The 23828-nt window shown below is 41.9% G+C and overlaps 1 protein-coding gene across 4 annotated transcripts in view; it reads left to right on the top strand.

Moving 5' to 3' along the window:
* The window catches only part of CREB5 (cAMP responsive element binding protein 5), a 413326-nt gene that overhangs the window by 86303 nt on the left and 303195 nt on the right, over positions 1-23828 (top strand). For all 4 annotated transcript variants that reach the window (XM_029233943.1, XM_029233942.1, XM_029233945.1 and 1 more), the window contains exon 4: positions 11503-11624. In XM_029233943.1, coding sequence (XP_029089776.1) covers positions 11503-11624 — 122 coding nt within the window. The remainder of the gene's footprint in view (positions 1-11502; positions 11625-23828) is intronic.

The following is a 23828-nucleotide window of genomic DNA, read 5'->3' on the forward strand; positions in this document are numbered from 1 at the left end:
GCATCCCCTGCATCGGCAGGCGGACTCTCAACCACTGCGCCACCAGGGAAGCCCTACAAGTATTTTATTATCGCTCTTATTAGTAAATACCCTAAGAGTTTTTTCAGACAGGTTATTATTACAACCCACATTTTACAGATAGAGATGAAGGGGCGTGGGAGAGGGAGCAACTTTCCCAAACTCACCAACAGGGCAAAAAAATAGGGCCCTTGATCCTGCAGTCCTAACCCTCTGACTTGCACCAGCTACTGCTTTGTCAGGCTTCATCAGTTTATATATATGATCAAATACTCCCGGTGACGGGACTGTCCACAGGTCTTCACTGTCTGGCCCGTGACTCGTTCGTGGTACAGATGGGCTGTGATTTGCAAGACTCTCGTGTTCAAAGGCAGTTTCTTCCCTTCCCTCCTCTACCACCTCTCTCTCAGCCTGTTTGTTTTTATTGAACTAGATGGCTCTTCAGAAATAACTTTGTCTTTCCTTAAGTCTAGAAACAGAGATGCAGAAACTCAAATTTCTAAGAATTACGAAAGCCTAGAAGGGTTAGGAAGGGTGTTTTGTTCTTTTGTTTTTATCATTTATTACGTTCTATAGAGTCACACGTGGTGTAACCTTATAGTTTAACGATGAACATGTATAGGAAAGTAGCAAGGCTCTAGACTGTGGAATTCCCAATATTTCAAGTAATAAGTTCATCCTTTATTTCTCCCAAACAGGATCCCTAAAATAGGCTGCCTGGGGGTAGGGAAGTGGGAGGTGAGTGTGAAGGAGTGGTGATTATGTAGCGATATGATCACTATAGAGGTAAGTACCAGCATAGTATCTCTCAGGTAGACTGCTGGGATGGCCCTACAGGGAGCCCCATCCAAAGGTCTGAAAAAAAGTAGCTAAAGATGTGGGAACGTTTCTATAGATTTCCTATAGGTTTTTGATGAAACTCTTGAAGCTTTTCAGTAGTTCTTACCAGATTCTTATTAATTTGTTATGTCAAACTCAGAATAAGAAAATGAAGGGAGAAATAAATGAGGAAAAACAGCATGAATAATATAAGGGCATATTTTATTTTGCTTTCTCAGGTTTTATATTGAAGCTGGTATGAGGCCATTTCATACTCCCAATGAAATTAAGTGCTAACTTTTTTTAAACCATTTTTTAATTGAAGGATAGTTGATTTACAGTGTTGTGCTGATTTCTGCTGTGCAGCAGAGGGACCCAGTTATACACAGATATACATTCTTTTAAAAAAATATTCTTTTCCATTATGGTTTATCCGAGGAGATTGGATATATTTCCCTGTGCTAAATTTTTAAACTTGCTACCCACTCTGCATGTTTGTAGTCTCGTAGAAATTTCTTGCTGGAACAGAATACAGAGCTATCCAGTCCAGCTCCAGAGGCTGAGGTGTCAACTACATGTCATATGCCAATGTTGTCCACACTGAATTGTAATATGCTATTTACTGAGTATTTGTGCTTTGCATTTTTTTTCCAGGAAAGTCTTTAAAATATATTTATCTCAAACATCATTTCAGTTTTAGCATATTAGATTGTGATTGTCAGTATGACTGAAGTTTTATTTGTCTGTATCTTAATTTACTCAGATTTGAATTTATCAAAAGCTTCAGAATCTGCTTTTATTAAAAATATGTTCATTAGAATTTTATTTCTTAATGTACCTTAAACCTATTTTGTGGCCTCTCATGAAGATGAATAATTTTGTACAGCTCAAAATATAGTAACAATAAAAATAAAAATAGTATAAATCAAATCTTAAATCAGAAAGCCTCATCAGGGCAAAAATGTTCAAGGCTGTTATTTTTTTTCAAGCAATATTTGGGCTATTTTTTTAAAGCAATATTCAGTTACCCAAAATTTCATTTCAGATGAATTGGTGTTTAACATATATTAAGGAGATAAAGTATAGTAGGTATGTTTATTACTAATTTCAGGGTGTCTAGCTAACCTAAATTTTGGAAAATCACTTCATCCTTCTTTAATTGCAAATATTATAGTTAGGGAAGTTATTAAGATATCACACATATACATTTGAAGGGTAAATGTCCAAAGAGTTGTAAGATCTGAAATAATTTTATAGCTTTGCCATAAAGTCCATTTTATTTAAGCCAGGTAGAATTTATTACTCAAAATTACTGTAAATGATCTTTTTTTTTTTTTTGTAAATAATCTTTGACATGCCACAAAGCAGGATAATAAAAGTGATGGTCATGGTGTTTTATTAACATTAGTCTGCTCTTACTGATAGACAGTAAACATAAAACCTCTCCTTCTAAAGGGACAGTACGTGTCCCTAGTAAGGACATGAATAGGGGTGGTGGTGTTGGATTCTGAGGGCAAAGACTTCCATTCCCTCCCACCTTGGTCCTTCCATCCTTATTTGGGCTCTGTGGTACATTTCCAGTGTCCTGATGTGACGAGGGGCATGAACCTTTCCCTTCAACTATTCTCCGTCTGATAGAAGATAATCTCATGGTGAGGGAAGTTGTGATAGCAAAGGTTTTTAGGTGCCAGTTTTGAAATGAGAATCCATTGAAGACAGTATACGTCCACATACAGGTTGCAGATTTACCAGCTACCACATGACACCAGATCTGTTTGGCTTGCAAATTATGATCAAATTTCAGTATTAGAGACAAAGAGGATGGTGTTTGGGTCTATTTTAATGGTATTATGTCTAGGTATCCAGAAATTCCTAAGTCTTGCCCTATCAAACATCCCCACCCCCACTTCTTTACAGGGTTCCCAGGGTCTGTACAGGAAAAAAAAACAAAACAAAACAGAATAGGAATCAAAGTACAACTTTGTAGTTGAACAAATAATAAGCAAATAATATACTAAATGAGAACTCTGTGTGTGTATGTTGTGTGTTGGGGGAATACGGTAGAAATATTGACGTAGAAGATGACTGATTTTGCTTCATGAAAGGGAAGATGAAGTTCAAGAGTACTGCAAGCCTTTCCCAAAAGATAAAACCTGATCCACACTCAGGTGGGAAACCTGAGAAAGAGACAGGGGACCATGCCTTTAAATGCCTAGTCAGTTCCCTCACCAGACATCACAGCCCGATTAATGCTGCAGGCAACTGGGCTGTGCTTGGAGAGAAGTTAGGACAGGCACCAGCTGAGGTGTGGGAAGAGGGTCTGAAGTTGCCCCTTCATCACCATTCATTTAGTCAACAAACATTTAATGAGGGCCTGCAAGGATCCTATTGTGCTGGGTGCTGGGGATGTGGCATTGAACCAGACAGATGAGTTCCCTCTTCTATGGAACTGATTATATGCTGTTGGGGGTAGGGAGAAAGAGAGATAATAGACAAAAAAACCAAAAACCAAACAAAACCAAAAATCCCCAGATAAATAAACAAGAAAATATCAGTTAGGGAGAAGTGCTCCGATGAAGATAAAACATGATAATGTGACATCAGCGGCCAGCAGGCTCCCCAAGGGAGGTCAGGACAGGCCTCTTCTAGATGAGTGGCATTTCAGCCAAGACCTGATGTTCAGCACTCCAGGCTCAGGGGTTCTTTCTCCCTGACCTCTGAATATGGTGGGGCTGGAAGTGGTAAAACCCCAAGACCAGATGCAGTGCAGCTGACTGTATCTTGCGCTGACACATTGAAGAGAGGCAAGACAGACCGGCTTCCTCATCCCATCTTCCTTATCACCGTCTGATGCAGAGCATCTAATATAAATGACAGTATAGTCCTTCAGAACCCAACTGAGACCCGGATTAGGTCTAGAAGTAGGGCCTATCTCTAATTCCAGACTCTAAACCTAATACTTACTGTGGAGAAAGCAAAATGTTTTCAATGAAGTAGAACTTTTGTCTCCAAGAGATTGTTTGTGATCAACCAGACAATCTCAGAACCCGAATCCATTGCTCATGGCTCTTTGCTATAAACCCTACTTAATAATCCAAGAGCATTTTAAGGGAGGAGCCAGAGGAAAGGTGACATATCTCACTCCAGATTCTTTTTGGAATGAACTGGGATATAAAAAGTAAATAAATCTCTGTCTCTGTCTCTGTCTGTCTGTCTCTCTTGCGCGCACACACACACACACACACACGCTAAGTATGTCCCATACTTAGCTTCTTTCTCTTCCATTGATGGTAAAGTTACACAGTGACTTCTCATTATGGAAATTAATCAGATCTTTATGGAACAGAGGGTGGTGGAGATGGCTTGCACCAGAGGGCAGCATGATAATAGAAGTAGCTACCATTTATTGCCTTATCTTATGCCTGTAATATTCCCCCTGCTTTATATACATTGTCATTTAATCCCACTTTTTTTTCATATGAGTAAACAAGATCAAGAGGATAAGCAATTTGTCCAAAGTCCCTATCTGTCTATAATTTTCTCACTGTACACATAGATTTGGTGAGGTACACATATTATTTTTAGTATGTTTCGGCCTTAGATTTATGTTTGGATATAAATCTATGAACTGCTTTTTCTTATATTATTGACTTATCCCTTCCATACTCATCAAATGGAGAGACTGGTCAAACATTTTTAGAAGGAGATTGTAGCAACACATACGAACCTTCAAGTTGCGAACTTTCAAAGACGCAAACGTTCGTTAGCGTGTCCAGTCACATAAGTTAGTTCACGTTGTCATGTGAGTGCATGTGGTTGTGCTTTTGTGTAGTTTACTGTACTGTGTTTGTTTGTTTTTTATGTATTATTTGTATGAAAAGTATTATAAACCTATTACGGTACAGTATGATATATCCGACTGTGTTAGCTGGGTACCTAGGCTAATTCTGTTGGACTTATACGAACGCACTTTTGGCACAGAACTCTTTTGTATGTAGGGGCTTACTGCATTGGCATTTGGACATGTCAGCTTCTCATTCATGTTTTTAGTTGGTCAAGCAAAATAGAATTTTGAAAATTCACCTGAATACGTCAAAGGCATTGATCTACAGTCTTCCTTTATATATGAAAAACTGGCTTCCAGTCTGTTTAATCTGGAAACCAATCCCTTTTGACAAAGAGTATAGTAGAACTCAGGCAATGAGTGACTAAGTGGAAACATTAAGCTTTAGCTTCCACTATTCAGGGCAAATTTTGATCCCTTTGTTTACGTGAACAGCAGAGACATGGTTTCACAGTGTTAATAACTCTTTTTACCAGCTCAGCTCCTCTAAAATGAAATAAAATTGTGGCTTAATTGCTGTTGGAACACTTAGGGGTAAGCCATGGCTAATAGTGAGTATGTATGTGTGGAAAGTATACTTGAATTATTTAAGTCTATATCTATGTCTTCTGGAGCCATGTGTTGTAAGGGATGCCTTTATCAGAGCATTTTCTAGTTGACTCACAGCCTCTCTAAGGGTATCTAGTCTACCAGCTCTCTAGCTTGAAATAAATGGATTCCAGCATATGATTCAAGAGTGTGAGGGCGTGTCTCACTGACCTGGATCACCCCAGTCCGGGTCAATTTTTAAGCATCCCACAGCTATTGTTTAAAAACCAGAGTTACCTTTGTTTGTCCCATGGTCACTGCCTCTTGGGACAGATGTAGGGAAATAGTTATGTCAGTGTTACTGAAAGGACCCTAGTGCTCCTATTGTATATTCACACTCAATAAAAGGCACATTTATTGCAAAGAAGCCTGTCTAGAATTCCTCGGAATTCTGTCAGTTGTTACTGATTATTACTTTTATAATAGTAAAAAATAGTAAATAGTAAAAAAAAAAATAGCATTTTAAAATTCATTTAATGTAAACTCAATTAGGACTTTATTAAAATTCAGATAAGGTATAAGAATATTTTAAAGAAAGCATTTGCTGAAAAATTCATGGGGTAAATATGACTATAAAAAGAATATTACAAGTCTCGAAGAGAAATGCCTTTTTTGAGAACCCCAACTCTTACTAAAATAGATAGGCTAATTCCAATACTTTTCTCTACTGATTTGAGCACCATTCTTGAGGAATTCCATTAAGCTACATTTTGTTGGCTGAAATTGAGTCATGTAAATAATAAAAATGCATTGCCTTTTAAAAAATACCCTATAGTTAGAATGGTCACTAATTCAAACTGATCTTTCTTATAACTGGTCTGAATTAGTGAGGCTTTTATAGTATCAATTTAATACAAAATGATGTAGAATTACTTTATAGAGTCCTTTAGTGATACCGTAGCTGAGACTGTCAGACCAATAGGAAAAAAAATTTGCTTAGGGGACTCATATTTTTCTCCTCTGGTATATGATGGGAAGTCTGCTTTCCTTTTTTTTTTTTTTGTTTTAATTGATGGCTTGTCACCTTGCCTTTATTTTTTTCCCATTGAGGAAAATGAAATATAGACAAACATATAACTCAAACACAGCTCTGAAACCGAATAAGGTAGCAACCTATTATTAAATGTAGAACAGACTAAACACTTTTTAAAAGAAGAATCGGGTTTCTGCTTTAGCTGTGTGCTTGTCATTTAGGCTTTGGAATAATCATACTTGCTGGGACTGAAGCACTTGATGGTAGACAGACTATGGACTGATTGGAAAACTTAGTGAGATGCTTTTTTTCCTAGTAGTCCTGACCATATACTTGTGGTCCTTCCCAGATGTAATGTGATACAGGATTTCCTATCATAGAAGTGATGGGTGAATTCCTAACTCATAATGCCAAGTTTGTGGCACTCTTCCGGGCAGATATGCAAGTAGAGCCTCTGCATGGCAAATGTCCTCTACCTAGCTATTTACAGAGGCAGTGATTTTATGAAAAGATGCTCCTGTTTTCAAGAAACAGACTCATCATTCCAGGAAGGGAACCAGATGTTGAAATATGACCAACTTTTCAAAAGGTATTTTATCCCTTTTGGTGCAAATCTTTCATGTCCGATTGGTAAAGAAATCCCCAACGACGCTTGAGAGGAGTACAGGAGGGTAAGATTTCTCACTTGCACTGGCCCTGGGTGTCTAGGTCTCCTGAGAACCTGGTGTGCTCTTTGTAGACTGTGAGAAGGTAGCATGCAGGCATTTCTGCAGCACCAGTGCAGATTTACAAAGGTAACAACAAAATACTTTCAACTCAGGTAAAGTTCAAACTCAAAAGCTATTAACTTTTTGTTTAGTTTGAGATTTGGGGTTATCTTCTCTCATTCAGATGGACCTCACTGGAGTGGAAGCACTAAAAGAAAGGGGAGCATAAGTCCTTAAACAGTCATCTCAGCTCTGAGTTCCCACTGGAACCAGTTCCTGTAAGACCTTGGAGTGTGGCCTGTCACTGCGGAACACACCTTAGATATTATCCCCTAGTAGAGCATCGGTCACTGTTATTCAGGGCATAGAAATTGCTGCTGCTGTAGCTAACTGGTGCAAGCTCTTGGTTCTAAATAAGGTGTAGATTACAAGAATTTTAACTTACGACCATGGATATGACCCACTTACTTCTGGTCTAATTTCAGCTGGAGTAGTTATTTGACAAGGCATTCATGTGGCTGAGAAGCTCTGCCTCTTCTATTTAAGCAGCTGATAGATTTAGCTGTCCCCCTTTTGAAGATTTGCACATTTCCTGGCTTACTTGGAACTGGTACCATGTGGGATCAAAGATGACTAGAGACCCCGTATTAATTCTAATAAATGTTAAAACAAAAGTTAAGCTCCATTTTCTGGTTCCTGTTGTAACTGGAAAGAATAGCTCATTCACAAGAAGAAGATGAATTAAATATTAGGAACAGTGTGCCTTATCTATTCCAAATGTGGATACAGATTACAGTTTTGCTTTTCCCTCACTCTTATCATACGGCAAAGAAAGTCACGTTTGGTAACAACTCTGGGGCCTTCCTCTGAGTCTTTGTCTCTGGGGATAGGCGGGAACCAGCTGTCTTTACTGCCCATAGCTCCCCTTGTTCCATAGCTTCGTCTCCCTATTGCTGCAGAGAGGCTCAGCATGGTGGACGGTGCCATTACTGTCCTGTACCATGCTCCTTCAGCCTCCCTTTGCTGATGTATGTAGGTGCATGCCGGTATCTGGGAATAATTTTGCGTTAGAGGAGACAGAAAACATCTCTCAACTTTGCTTGGGGCTTGGGCCCCCAAATGCCAACCTGAATTCAATTTCATGGAGCATCTCATGAACATGTCTCAGAGTTCAGGAGTCTCATGGAGCCTCTAGGATTGCTATTCTCTCTACCTGGAATCATGGTCCTCAACTTGTAAATCTCCAACAAAGGAGCATAGAGGAATAAAAGGAAAATTAAAACCTGGCAAACTGAATTCCCATTGATGACAAGTGGTCTACTATTTCAGTTCTGTCATGTGATACTTTCTCAGGTTTTTTAGTCACAGAAATGTTCCTCTCAGATAGTGAAGAGTCTGTAGGCTTGTAATGCAGTTCTATTGTGTGAGGGATATAAATGATTCCAAGATATTTCAGAAGAACCAAGGATTGTTAGGAATGTCAATTACTTATACAATTAAGCAACTCCATTACTAAATGGGGCCAAAGGCGACTTTCAGTTTCCTCATAAGTAAAATGGAGGAAATAATTTTTACCTAATGTGGTTGATGTGAAAATTAATGAGATGATGCATACAAAGCACTTAGCACTATGCCTGGCACGGACTAAGCATCCAGTAAACGTATACATACGCACACACACACGCACATATACCCTTAACACACACACACACACCACCCTTAACACACACACACCACCCTTAACACACACACACACACCACCCTTACACACACACACACACACCACCCTTAACACACACACACACACACACCACCCTTAACACACACACACCACCCTTAACACACACACACATACACCCTTAACACACACACACCACCCTTAACACACACACACACACACACACACACCACCCTTACACACACACACACACACCACACCACACCACACCCTTATATTTCCACTCTCACGTTTCGTCTATTTACACCTTCTATTCATAAATCTCCTTTATCTATATATCTAGCCCTTACCTCTGGCCTAATTTCCAGTGTCTAACCAGTTGTTACTGATGTTCCTGTTCAACTATCCTTTATGTGGTCATATTTTCTTTGATCTACTAACAGTGACTTTTGCGGTACGCGGGACTCTCACTGTTGTGGCCTCTCCTATTGTGGAGCACAGGCTCCGGACGCGCAGGCTCAGCGGCCATGGCTCACGGTCTTAGCCGCTCCACGGCATGTGGGATCTTCCTGGACCAGGGCACGAACCCGTGTCCCCTGCATCGGCAGGCAGACTCTCAACCACTGCGCTACCAGTGAAGCCCCCTAACAGTGACTTCTGAAGCGAAACTAGTTGTGGTGGTGATTTTAGGATTCACAGAATCATGTAACTTTAGAACTTTATTTGAAAGATGATGAACTTGAAGTCCAGAGAATGTAAGTAATTTCCCCAAAACCACATGATTTTCTAATCTGGATTTCTGGGTTGTCAGTGTTGTCTTTTACACATGCACCAAAGACCTTTGGACCTGGCAGCAGAGTCTAGGCAAAGCATGGGATTTAGATTGAGAAGGGATTATGTCCGAAAGTAAGAGAGGACTTAATAGTGATAAGATGGTTACAAATTGTGTGACCCTGTGCAAGGTACTTAACTTATTTCTCCTGTCCTAAAATAATATGCACCCTGCTTACCACATAGGCTCTTGTGAGATCTATTAATAGATTCTAGACGATGTGGGTAAAAATGTAAACTGCAAAATGCTACATAAATACTAATTTTATATTTTATAAGCCACAACACATAACTGCTATAGGTATATATTGGATACTTAGGCATATATGTGTATCTTAATAAATAAATTAATTTTTTAATAAAACTATTTTCAGTGAAACCCAATCCTTTGCATGTCTTTTATCTATAATGTCCAATTTATGATCGTCTGTTGTAGGCTCTCTATGTACTGCAAAGAGAGCTCAGAAGCTTGGAGATTGGGCTAAGAATGGGAAAGAATGCAGATGGGTATTTTGTTGATTGGAATCCAGATCAGCCATTCGGTTACTTCTCAGGCAGTAAAGCTCTGTGCCCATAGGGTATCGGGAGACATTGCCTTGGAAGGGCTGACTAAGCGGAGATATCAAGCCATTTCAGCTTCATGGGTGTTAAGATATTCTTTGAATCTCAGTAGATAATTTACTGGGATTAATTACTCTTTTTATGACTTAGAAAAGTAAATAGGATTCTAATTTCTTGCCGTATAGGAATTTCTAAAGAGAGTGCAGAAATTGCAAATTCATATCAACTTGAGGGCATTCTTCATTTGACTGGTGGTGATGGCTTAGAGGACTGTGCAGGAAGAGATTTGAGACTGAGTGTAGGTCAAGCTGGACAAGGGCCATAATCAATCTAGCAGTGTCTGCCACAGGCTCAGGTGGGAATAATGCATGTATATATATAATGGAAATAGCACCAAGCCCTTGGTTATAATCCTAGTGTTGCCACATCTACCTGGGAGACCTTGGACAAGACCCTTAATCACTCAGGCCTTCCATTTTCTTCGCTTGTAAAATAATTGGTGTGGCCAGACTTCCCCACTGGGAAGTGGTCCTCTCTGGTTCTTTTATCTTCTGTTTCTGTGAAAAAGGCAGTTTACACAGTTTTATTTATGTCCACTCGAGTGCACCTTTACAAGGAAGATGACTGTCCTTAATAATTACAAAGGTGTGATTCTACTCTGCTTACCTTATAGGATCTTGTGAGATCTAGATTCTAGAGAATGTGTGTGAAAATATTTTATAAACTGCAAATACTGCATAAATATTAAGCCACAAATAGTGGTTTCAGATCCTCCAGTTTTGAAGTAGTAAGCTCTCCAGACCATCAAGAATATGAAAGAAATTCTATTCCTTTTAGAGAGTCTTCTCAAAACATTCTTTTGGCTACAGCAAAAGGAAAATAAAATTAATAATTATATTTTTAAGGGATGGAAGCTGAATGTGTTTGACTTGGAACCTTTCATCATCCTTCTTTGATTCCGAAAATGAGAGAAAGAATTGCTAAATTTTTATTCTCCATTAAGAAAAAGGAATTGAATGCTTGTTTCTCTCTTTTTGTTTGATATAAACATTTATAATTTTTTTTGTCCTCCCAGCCCCCTAAAATCAGGCTTAACATGGACTCTGTAGATATTTTTGGCCTTATTTTAGCTAAATCATGTTTTCCAGTTAAAAGAGAGTTATTCCACACCTTGCAATGTGTATTCAAACAATATGAACTCCAGAAAGTCAACTGTGGGATCTCCTCGCCTGAAGTCGACCAGAGGGAGGCTTAGGAAGCCCTCCCATGCCACAGCCTTCTACACATCGTATTGCTCCTCTGGGCTTTATGGTTTTATTTTCTTCCACATTCTCATTTTATTTAAAGGGCTGGAAGATTATGGGTGGCCACTCGGCATCGTCATTAAGGCGAGGGGAGGGGATTAGTGAATTTATTAGCTCATACTTGCCACTGACTTTTGAGGAAAAGGTCCCATTTATGATCCCTCGGTCTCTGTTTTCAGATCAGACTCCAACCCCAACGAGATTCCTGAAGAACTGCGAGGAGGTGGGGCTCTTCAATGAGCTGGACTGCTCCCTCGAGCATGAGTTCAGGAAAGCTCAAGAGGAAGAGAGCAGCAAGCGGGTAGGTTTGCTTGGACGGACACCTGGACAGGTGTCTCCTCTAGCACCTGCTAGAAACATCTGCATGGGAACTAGGTGGCACCGCAGACTGTGCTGATAATGCTCTAAAACAGCATTTATCCGTTTGCAAGTGTTTGATGGTTTTTTTTTGAAAATGGATGAATCCCTGGTTGTGGTAGAATCCAAGGCTAGAAAAATCATGGGAAAAGCAGATTATCTGAAATATGAAATTGAAGCCAAAATAAAGTTACCTAATTCTTGACCTGAGTCAGAAAAACTCACAGAATTGTTCTATTTAAAATTTGTTGTTTTACTGTGCTAAATAATAGCAAGCTTTACCTGGGTGGTGAGTGCAAAAGACAAGGGTCAAGGGGTAAGATGAAAAGCGAAGGATTGTAGCAGTAGGAGAGAGGATTTCATCTGGTTTCGGCCCAGGTTGTAACTGTCTGATTTGCATAATCTTCCCGGTATCTCTCCACCACATTCATAATTCCTTCCTGGTCATATTATTGAACATCTGTTGTTGTTGGAACAAATAGGTTCACTATAAGTGTGGATTATTTGTCCTTACAAATGTAGAAAAGTCACTTTACGAATCCCTCCAGAATATAGTCGGTTTTTATTGTAATGTCGTGTAAAGTGATTTAAAAATCACTTTACCAGATTAAGGAAAAGAAATAGAGTCACAACTAAATATGATAATGAAGCTTTTTGGTGTTTTTAAACTTTTTTGATAGACCATTATTGAATGCCCACAATGTACTAAACAACAAATTAGATACATCCCATGAACAGAGACTTAGACTGTGAAAGTTGGTTGAAAGGAAGCGCCGGCTACATCATAATGGATTCTGAACTTCCAGCTGTTCCATCCGGAGAAGAAATTTTAAAAGGTTCTGATATTTCTCTAAGTGTTTCAAAACCTTTGAATCCTCCTCTATGGGAAATTATAATAATCCCCCTCCACCAGATTTTTCATGTCACATTCTCACATCAAAATAGCCATTCAATCTGTACTGCTTTAGGAAAAATCCTGAAAATAGGTTACAAGAGGGGTTTAAAATCTCAGTCAACTCATTTGATTTATAATTAGTCATTCATACTTGACACGCCCCTACACCCGCCCAGTGAAGCGCCTTTTTTCTTTTTCAAAGCAAACACTTATTTAGCACTTATTTGCCAGACACTGTTCTGAGCACTTGATATTTTTAACTAAATAAAAAAGAAGGCATGCTTTCTATATTTCATTGCAATAGAAATAGATTTTTAAAAAAACATAAAAATAGCAAGGGACCGAGAAACCAAAAAGTCTAGTAAATTTCCTCTGGTTGAGTAATAAATTTAGCTTTGCTGATGGACGTGGCATATGTAGATGACTGAGGGATTAAGTTCATTCATTCCTTGAGATAGTCAAGGTTGGCTTCTTCCAAACTATAAGAAAGGTGTGTACTTGGTCTGTATCGTCTTCATTTCTGATAGAAGGGTTTTAATCGAAGTGTATACCCTTAATTTTCCCAAAGACCTTTTCCAAGATTTAACAGCTTTAGGAAGCCCATGGTAGGGGGGCGGATTTAGATCTTCTCCTTTGCATAGCACTCATGATCTCCTATATGAAGCCCCATGGGAGGAAATTCTTGCGGATCTGAATTCCAGGAAATAGTTTGCTTCCCCTGAGGAACTGAAATATTTTCTCCTCGTGGACATGAGAATCCTGTAACCAGTTCTGTTTCTCTTTTTGCTTTGACTGCTTGTTAACGTGAAGCCGAGTTGATGGCTTAACTTTGAGAACTTTTTAGAACACTGTAATGAGCATTTTACTCCCCCCACGGACTAGATTTTCAGTTCCAGTTTATATTTCCTCTGGTCCCGATTTTTAATTTAAAAAAACATTTTCATGCTATACATTTTTTGTGTGTGTGAGTTGCTTTGGATTCTTTGTGGGTTGAGTACAAATAATTAAATGTTAAAAATTAAAATAATTAGGCAAGCAAAGTTGAGGACTATTGTCACTGTAGAAACAGTCTCTTTCTCTTTCACATGTTGCCCTTAGCAACACTAGTCATGTGATGACTTTGAGATGGGTATGTGGGTGGGGGACCCTGCAGCGAGCTTCCCCCCATGGTTTTGGGGTGGGCCCCTCAGGAGACCAGTGTCTCACACCCCAACTTCACTTGCACACACTAGAAGTTGGACAGCGTTCAGACTGTTGAGGTATCCTCTTCCATTGCCTCGTTCAAACTAGAGGGCCATATCCAGCCTCGGTGACCATGACTACACATTCTTGAGGCCTAATTCAGGATGACTCATCCAGTGGCCAAATGGGCTGTGTTGGTGGCTTCTGCCCTAGCATTTCCTTGGAAGCCACAGGATGGGGAAATGAGGAGTAGGAGATGCTCTCCAATCTGCCAACATACTTTTTTTTTTTCTTTTTTTTTTTTTTGCGGTACACGGGCCTCTCACTGTTGTGGCTTCTCCCATTGCGGAGCACAGGCTCCGGATGCGCAGGCTCAGCGGCCATGGCTCACGGGCCCAGCCACTCCGCGGCATGTGGGATCTTCCCGGATCGGGGCGCGAACCCGTGTCGCCTGCATCAGCAGGTGGACTCTCAACCACTGCGCCACCAGGGAAGCCCCTGCCAACATACTTTTACACATCCCTTTGACCACATTGCTCCAGCTCCGAACATCCCTGGCACACTGCTACCCCCAGCTCCTACTTCATTTGTTTGTTCCCTGCTTGAAATGTAGGAATACAAGTTCTTTTTTCAACGCATACCTTGTCATCATTAAGTTTTGTCTTCTTCCTCCCTTTCGCTCCACATTCAGATAACTATTCCTTTTTAATTCGAAGCTCCAACTCTCTTCTAATTTATTTTTCTCTGAGACTTTTAACAGAAGACTTGCATTAGTTCCCTCAGCAAGTTTTAGTAAAGTGGGAGATGGATTCGTTTATCGGGAGAATTTGGTTAAAAAAGGTTTTTGCTTGAGGGCTTCCCTGGTGGCGCAGTGGTTGAGAGTCCGCCTGCCGATGCAGGGGACACGGGTTCGTGCCCCGGTCCGGGAAGATCCCACATGCCGCGGAGTGGCTGGGCCCGTGAGCCATGGCCGCTAGGCCTGCGCGTCCGGAGCCTGTGCTCCGCAATGGGAGAAGCCACAACAGTAAGAGGCCCGCGTACCGCAAAAACAAAAAAACAACAAAAAAAAAGGTTTTTGCTTGAACTTTCTAAGTACTTTATACAGAAATGTTAGAAAGACTGGACTGGTCCTTCCCTCCACCTTTAAAATTCTAGCTGAAGTTTGGTCTAGAAAATTCTATCAAAGAGCAAATAGAGAATTGATCCTTGTTTAGCCCGTGTGGATGTCTGTTGGGGAAAATTCTGTTCTACGGACTATATTTAATCCTGACACCCTTTTTCCAAAGCATCCCAATGTGTGTATAGAATGAGGACAGGCAAGAGGCAGGTAATGACCAATAGAAAAAGCCCCAATGTCTGTATCCATAGCATATATTATATAGCAGATGACACATTCCATAATTGCCTCAGTCTTCCACCTTAGTATAAACCCCTAGCTTCAAAACTCTCTAAGGAGAGATATTTTTTTTCCCTTGGAAAAGCACCCTTCACTAGCAGTATCACAAATCTCAACTTGCCTACGGCTTAGAAGTCAGGCTGGTCCTGAAACAGATGAGAAACTTTTGTTCAACACTTATTCATGCAATAAATATTTTTGAGGGCCCACCATGTGCCAGGCACTGTCCGAGGTATTGGTGAATATACCATGGACTAAAGCTGATTTTGAAACAAAAAACAAAAAAAAATCCCACCCTTCAGGTAGCTTACTTCTCACGGGCAAGACAAACAGTAAGCAAGTAAAAACAATAAAATGTATAATATGTCCAAAGGTGATAAGTACTATAGAGAAAAATATATAGCAGGGAAGAGGCACAGGGAGTGCTGGGGGCGGTCTGGGTGGGCATCACTGGTACGCAGACATGCAGCCAAGACCTGAAGGAGGAGAAGGCTGAACCAGGTGCGTACTGGGGAGGAGAATGGGGAGAGCAGCGGGTGCAAAGCTCTGAGGCTGGAGGGCGCTCTGTGGGCTGGAGGAACTGCAGAGAGCAAGGTACGTGGTGATGGAAAGAGTGGGCTGAGGGGGCCCGTCCAGGAAGGCTGTGTAGGCTTCGGCTTTTATTCTGAGTGAGATGGAGAACTGTGGGACAGTTGTAAGCAGAGGTGTGATAGGATCTGACTTATATAGTAGAAAGTTTACTTGGCTGCCTAGTTGGAAGTAAACTGTTGGAGGGGAGTGGCAAAGTGAGACCAGGTAGGATGGTATTCAAAGAATCTAGATTAAAAATGATGGCAGATTGGTCCAAGGTACAGATGGAGGGGGTGGTTAGATTCTGGATCTAATTTGAAGATAGAGCCAACAGGAATTGCTGATGGATTACATCTGGGGAGTAAGAGGTGAACTTCAGGATGAACCCAGGTTTTTGACCTCAGCAACTGAAAGGATGGAGCTGTCTGTGGGAGGAACAGGTTTGAGGGGAAAATTGAGGAGATTTTTGCAGACTTGTTAAGTGGAAACATCTAATGGGCAAATGAATATATAGGTATGTAATACAGGACCTGTCTGAAGATGTAAACTGGGGGGTCATTGGCATGTAGGTGGCGTTTAAATACATGAGACTCAATGAAATGACCTGGGCCAGGAGTGAATGGAAATGAGGTAGAGAAGAGGTCTGAGCAGGGAACGTGACAGAGTCCTCCATCCTCCAAGACAGAACCTTCAAGTCTCCTCAGTGGGCAGAGATGACACAGAAGACCACGAGGCATGAAGAGTCAAGTCAAGTATGGGAACCCTAGCAGTAACACTGAATGGACTCCAGTAACTGGCAATCGACATGCCGATTTTGTGTTCCACGTTAGAGGAAGAAACAAAAACAAAAGATTTTTTAAAAAAAGGGTGAATTGACCTTTCACATTTGATTTCTTTTTTAAAAAAGAGATCCAACAGCACATATCTAGGAGGTAGGAGATAGTTTCATCATATGATAGCAGTTGTGTGGGAGTGTGTGTGTCTGTATGTATAAGAAAGGAAGGGGAGTTGAAAGGACTAGAAATGAACTCCTTTGTCTTGCTGAGAGAAATATAACATTACAGCCTAACGTGGTGAAGGACCCTGAAGATGAAAAGCGCGGTGTATAAGTGTTAAGTGTTGTTATTCTCCCCTAGGACCTAAATCTGACTCATTATGCTGATGCAGCAATAGCAAATTAGGGCATTTCCATGCTCTAGAATTCCTACCCAAATGATGAAAAGTGCAGTCTATTCCCAGAGGGTGTTGACTGTTTAACACATGGGAACAGGGGACAAGCTACAATCTTAAGATCTTGGATCCCAGCTCAACAGGAGTCATGGAACAGGGCATGGCCAGGTCAGCCTCAGCTCAGAAAAATCGGCTGCTCAATCTGATTAAATTCTGTACCTGGAAATCATGTCACCGGACACCACCAGTTACTTGAGGAGAGAGGGCGCAGAAAGGGAGGCACTTTGCCTTCGTTACAGTCTTGCTCTATCAGCTACTATCAGGCATGGCTGCTCTCTGGGGAAGATGTGAGTGGCATTGTGTGAGTGGCTGCTGGGTGGAAAATAAAAGATACCAAGTTGAGCGAACTTGCAACAGCTGATGTTTCCGGTTATGTTAACATGTTGCTTCTATGATATTTGTGTAATATGATCCCACGCCCCAGAAGTCTGGAGAAAAAGAAACATTCTGAAACCTAAACTTGGTTTTATTGAGGTTTTGCAAATGTCACCATGTTTGCTAAATCCTAGTAGATGAGATTGTTTTTTATCTTTTTGGCTTTCTTTTTTTTTTTTTCAATCAGCATGACTGAAAGGAAACACCCATCGGCAATGTCATTGAGAGATGACAACCTATTTCTTCCCCTACCCCAATAACTGGAAAATCTAACCCTTATATCATAAGGATTCTCTTGTCCTCCCCCTCCATTTCAGTACACTACTGAAAGTGTAAAGCACTTTCAGCTCTCTCCTTATAGTTTTAAATTGTGCTCTCAGCCTAGATGGAATTTGATGCTGGAAGAGAAGCTGGCTTGGTCTTTGCATCCCACTCAGTGGAATGACTAAACCAGTGGATGAACTGGAAACTATTTCATGAGTTTTAGTTCCATGGGATCTAGGATTAATGAGTACAATCTTAACAGAGATTATTAAGAGTTGGTATCCACTTCCACATATGTCAGTGAATCATGATGTGATCTCAGGCTCAATTTTAAAATGGAATGGGAAAGAAAAAACAACTCATAGAGTTGGTTTCTTTTATTTGTTTTTTGGTGGAAAGTCAGGGTATCCTCAAAGTTGCAAAATGCATCGTCTGTTGCCCTGCAAAGAGTGAGCACATAAAATCAAGTATCTTTGACGTGGATGATGAGGGACGGAAGGCCCACGGCTCTGAGGAAAACTGACCCAGATGGGTACTGGGTGTTTGCTCATATCCTCCCTTGGACAGTTTGTATATTTGGCTAATTTGGACCTTAATGGATGAGTCTTCACAATCTAACTTTCACATTAAAGAGAAAATCTCTCTTGAGGCTGAGGGTTTACTTTCTAATGCTAAATCATCTGGCAGTTCATGACCCTGCCCTCAGCCAGTGTTAGGAGCCGAATTAAAAGGGGGTGGTCACTGGTAATGGCAGATGAATGGCAGACGAATGGCCTGTGAGTGGCAGGTTTTATTGTTGTTCAGTGTTTTTTTTGGTGTAGGTTTTATTTATATTTGCTGTCACATGACATTTGTTCTGACAAGACTGAGGTCTCTGCCTGAGGTCTTTTTGAGAACCGATTATAAGGTTTTCAGAGGCTGAAGTTTGAATTAGAAAGTTTTGCATTCATCCCATGCAGTGATGGGTGTTCTCCCGTGAGATACTGATGTTTCCATTTGAAGCTGTGGAGTAGAAGAGATTTGGAGGACCGGATCCTAAGATACGACATGAAGATTGCTAGAGGAAGCTTGGCGCTGACTTTGGGAACGTCTGTTTGTGTTGGAAATACTGCAGAATAAAATAGTATTTTCTTGCACCAGTATTTCCTATTCAGTTGTGACTGGGTGTGGTAATAATCAAAGTATTTCTATAGTCAGGAAGCATATCTGACACGTGGGACATTTTGAACATGTTATTAATGATAATTTGATTTTGGTCCGTCTAGTTAACAGGGAATAATTATAGGTGGTTATGGCAGTGCTACGTTCCCCATTTTAAATACAGAAGAATAAACTATTGAGAGAGACAAAAAGAGTTGATAGGCGTCCACTAAGGGGGACCAGTGACAGGGGGTGCACATTCTGGCTTTTATCCTACCTCTCTGACTGCGCTCCCTCTGCCTCCTTGTCTTTTGCTGTATCCACTTTCGGGTGGTTTCTGTTTACACCTTCTCTTCAGAAAACTTGTACATTTTCATAACCTAGCAATCAACTCCACCCAACAATTCCTTTATCTGTCCTCACCGTGAATATTCATCTCTACTCTCCAGCTGTTACCAGCATTCCCACTTGAAGATGCCGCTGCTGTTTGTAACGTACTGTGCCCAGAACTGTGCTCAAGGCTTTCCTGCAGAAACTCATTGCCATGTCTAAACCCCTCCACCTGCCTCTGAGTCTGTCAGAGACATAGTTCGTCCACCTCAGGAGGCAGCTTTGCCTTCCCTCCCTCCTTTGCTCCCCATCAGCTTCCTTAGGCCAGAATCCTCATCTCTTCTCTTTACTTTCCATTTCTATCACCTCAAGTCTAGCCCATCATCACTTCCTACTGAGTTACCTACTGCTGCACATTCCAAGAAAATGTTTTGAACTCTAACCCAACTTTAAAGAAATACCTAGAATTAAGTATTATCGCAAAATTGAATGTATTTTTTAATAAGTGAAAACAAACCGAAATATTTAGATGTAAAAAAAAAAAATTGTTCTTGAAAGTGTTTGCCTCTCACTTGTGGTTAAGTTGAAAGTTCCTCCAAGTACTGTCATTGTTAAAAGGTAGAGGGGTTGGTGTGGGATGTCATCAGTATAAAAGGGAGTGCTTTGGGAGCTGTTAAACTGCAATCTTGATTCTAGGAGATTCTGTGCATGGAATGCATCTAAAAGGACCAAAGCAGGGATGGGGGTGGGAGGGGGAGGGGCACTTAAAAACTGAGTCACGGGCTTCCCTGGTGGCACAGTGGTTGAGAGTCCGCCTGCCTATGCAGGGGACATGGGTTCGTGCCCCGGTCTGGGAGGATCCCATATGCCGTGGAGCGGCTGGGCCCGTGAGCCATGGCCGCTGAGCCTGCGCGTCCGGAGCCGGTGCTCCGCAACGGGAGAGGCCACAACAGTGAGAAGCCTGCGTACCGCAAAACAAACAAACAAATAAAAAAAACAACAAAAAAAACTGAGTCACTCTGCTATACAGCAGAGATTGGCACAGCATTGTAAATCAACTAGATTTCAATAAAAAAAAAATTTAAAAAGACTTAAGAAAAGGAACTAAAAATGGCCCAAAACACAACGGAGCCCTGAAGCTCTTCAGGCACCATCATCAACCCAGACTCGGGTTGTGAAGATCGCTTGTTTGGCCTGCCTTCCCATCAGGCGGGCTTACTGTAGCTGAAATTTAGTCCAATTGAATTATTTGGCTGGGAGGCTCCTCACTAAAATAATTACGAAGCTCAGCTTTGAGAGCTGAAAAAAGGGCAGCTTTTCCCATCTGGAGACTTTCTCATCAGGGTGCTTTCTCTGTTTGGGGGTTGGGTTGGGATCTCAGCTGGTTAAAATCACTCCTTACCTGTCCTGAGGCAGACAAGCCAGGCTGGGATTTCAAGGTATTAACCCAAATGGAATCACAATGGCGAATGGACGCTCTCCTCTGAAGGAATCCATTTCCAGCTGTGAGTAATTCAGGACTTGCAACCCACCAGACTCCCGCGGCAGTGGGTGTGTACCTGGGGCCAGGAGGCTTTTGCATCTGCCCAGGGAGCATGTCCTGTCCTCCGCGAGGCCCTGCATTCATGCTCCCAAAAGCAAGCAGGAAAACAGATCGGTTTTCTGGGCTGGATTAAAACAAAATGACTAAAAGATGAAGCTTCCGTTCTGGGCAAAAAAACAACGCTCACATTTAGAAAATTGGACCACATGTTAGCCGCACTGAGCCTCTGCAGCTAAGAATCACTTACCTGGGCCCCTCACAGAGATGTGAGAAAAAAAATGACACCAGGAAAAGAGGAAAGGAAAAGAATATAATAATTACAAGAGTCTCTGCTTCCATCATCTCATAAATCCAGGTGAACATTAAGTATGGTTAAGAGCAGGTATGGGAGTGATTTACTCTGGGAACCCTGCTTTAGCATTTATGTGCTGTTATTTCCATATTGATAAGGCTGAGGCCAGGAACTGGGAGTCCACACATTCCTCCTGTCCGTGTTGCCAGCATGTTGGCTGTCGACTCAAACCTGGGATGTAGTGTCTGATTTTAGTACCAGAACCCTGGAGGAACAGTTTCCTTGTCCTTAACCCAATTTCCACCAAAACCCAAAAGCCTAGGAAAGTTGATAAAACGGTGGATTCCCGCCCTTGTACCACATTCCTACACTTTGGGGAACTGGCCCTTCTGCTGACCCACAGAGGCTGGTTGGATTGGAGAGGAGGTCAGGCCGTTCCCTGGGGTGGCCAGGCACAATCACCTGCTGGCTCCTCCCTCTTGGGCTGGGATGCTTCTCATATGCTAGGAATATTGGCTGCAGACTTCTCCAGAACATAGCTGGGCTTCCCTTTGTTCCTTGCTTTCTGGGATCTGAAAGGCTATTTTTAGCCTATTCGAACCTGTGGCTCTTCCGTGTGATGGGGCCGGTTTCTCCTTTGGCTCTAGAGGGAAAGGGAATGCCAAAAGGGCTTTACGCTCAGCATCTCCTCTAAGCGCATATTTTCTAATAAAACTCACTAGCGTTGGCAGAATCAGACTGTTGTGTATGTAGATGATATTTGGACTTTTTGACCTGAAGGCGAATGTGAGCTGTTTTACTGGACAGCTTTGGAGCTAGAAGGACGGATTGCCCCACCTGCAAGCTCTCCCTTCATTGCCCTGCATGCTGGGGGCTTCCCCAGTCTTCTCGGTGAAGTGGGGCAAACCCCGCATTTTGGGTTCAGCGTGGCTGCAGCCCAGGCATCCCTGGGATCTGAGTTACAGGCAGAGCACACCATCTGTTATATGAAAACTTTGAAAGTTGATCACAGTGCTGACCGATCCTGCCTGAGTCGGGTGCCGGGCGCCGCCTTTCTCTGTGGCTTTATGTTTGGGTGGGGGCTTGTTTGGGCTCTGCAAACAGTCATGTCCCCAAAGAAGAAAAGCAGTCGTGTTTTGTGTGCCTGTCGGGTTGATTGACTACAGATGATGCAGTGCCAAGCATTCTGAATCACAGCCGCTCTCAAAGAAGTCCCCTTTCTGGCTTCTCCCGGTATGGTTTGTTATGCACAGAGCTTAGGAACTTTCCCAGAGGATTTACAAACGTGAGGCTATTGCTGGATTCACTGGCACAGTTGGTCCAGGCATTCCTGTGCTTTCCAGGGCAATGTAGAGCACATGTGAGCGCCACCCTTCCAGCCCCATTTGGTTGGTCCCCAAGTGACCAGAAGGGAACAAGATGGTCCAGGATCCTGGCAGCCCCTTTGTGGTGTGGTGTGCCAAAGTGCGACATACACTGTCATACCTCTGTGCTGCTCGTCCACCTGAAAACTGCCTCCCGACACCTCCTGCGCTTATCGCAACAGTGGATTGTGAAGTAAGGCGGAATGGAATGTTGTCTGAATTCAGGACGAGAGCAAGAAAATCAGACTCCATCCCTCATTCTCTAAAAGTCATGCATGACTTCATTTTCTCACCGGTAAACCGGGCCTTTTAACTACCTTGGAGTTAAAAACATACATAGTTCAAATATATTGAGATCTGGAGCATAGAAAATAAAGCCGATTCCTAGGTACATGGTGTTAGATTCACATATTACTGCAACGTCTCACCTCGTACATTCTTTCAGGTGACTGGAAGAAGTGTCCTAAAAGGGGTCCTGGGAACAGAATTCCAAGTCCACTTTCACAGAGACAGTAAGGCAGTGGTGACATCGCTGCCTGAAAGAACGTGTCTCCCCTGCATACCAGGAGGAGGGGAAGAGCTCCTTGTTCCAGATTTCTGCTAGATGTCTTTCTTTATTTGTATCATAATAATGCACACATACACAAGTACATGTCTTGGGCAAAGTGGGCCATCAGGCTTTGTGAATAATTCCTCACTTTTCTGACCATTACCTAGTATTGCCTACCATGTGCAATTCAACACCAGCTTTAATGACATTTGATGTCCAAGTACAGCTGCCTGCTGCCCTCTGATTGTGAAGGTGGCACACCTTTCACCCAGTTCCTCCTCCTTCATTTGGAAGTCCTAGCCCTGACTTCCTCATCCTCTGCCCGGGGTGTTTGTGAAGCCCCTTTAATCTGTGCTGCTGACCAGCTGATTTGCCCATCAGCTGGGTGTGAACTTAGGAGTGATTTCCCATTAGTGGTGATGAATTTGCACGGATCCAAACACACACGCCCGCCCATGGACCCCCTTTTGTGACCAGAAGCACATATTGCCAGACAGCTGGCCAGGGCCTGGGGTGCAGTCTGTGATCACAGGAGGGAGGAGCTGCTTTGACCTCATTAGTGCCATTCTTCTAATTGAGGGTCTAACACTCACAGATTACAGCTACCCGTGCCGCACTCCTAATACAATGGACTGGTGTATTTTACAGAAAACAATCTGTTAACAATACTGATGGAGTAGTCCAAGCACTATTTTCTCTTCTGAGATTTTAAAATTTGCCCTTCCTAACGTCTTCTGCCTTTTAACAAAATCTCACAATACCTCAGCAAACTTGCCTAAATCGTGAAACAGTGGTTTGTTGCTGTGAAAGAACTCTGAGATTGCACATTTCTGTTTCAGTCAAACTGAAAGTGTAGAGAAAAGCTTGAGAAGCTCCTGTAGAATGGGGGACATCCTATATGTCTCTGATCTTAGCGTTCGGGTGGGTGTTAGAAGGTAGAAGGTGAATGAGGCTTTGTGTGTATGTTAGGAATGGCTTGAAAGTAAGTTCGCCACTAAAATACTATCCTTGGATGCT

Source organism: Monodon monoceros, unplaced genomic scaffold (assembly GCF_005190385.1).
Source record: "Monodon monoceros isolate NGI ecotype Baffin Bay Population unplaced genomic scaffold, NGI_Narwhal_1 Super_Scaffold_2, whole genome shotgun sequence".
NCBI classification, from domain to species: domain Eukaryota; kingdom Metazoa; phylum Chordata; class Mammalia; order Artiodactyla; family Monodontidae; genus Monodon; species Monodon monoceros.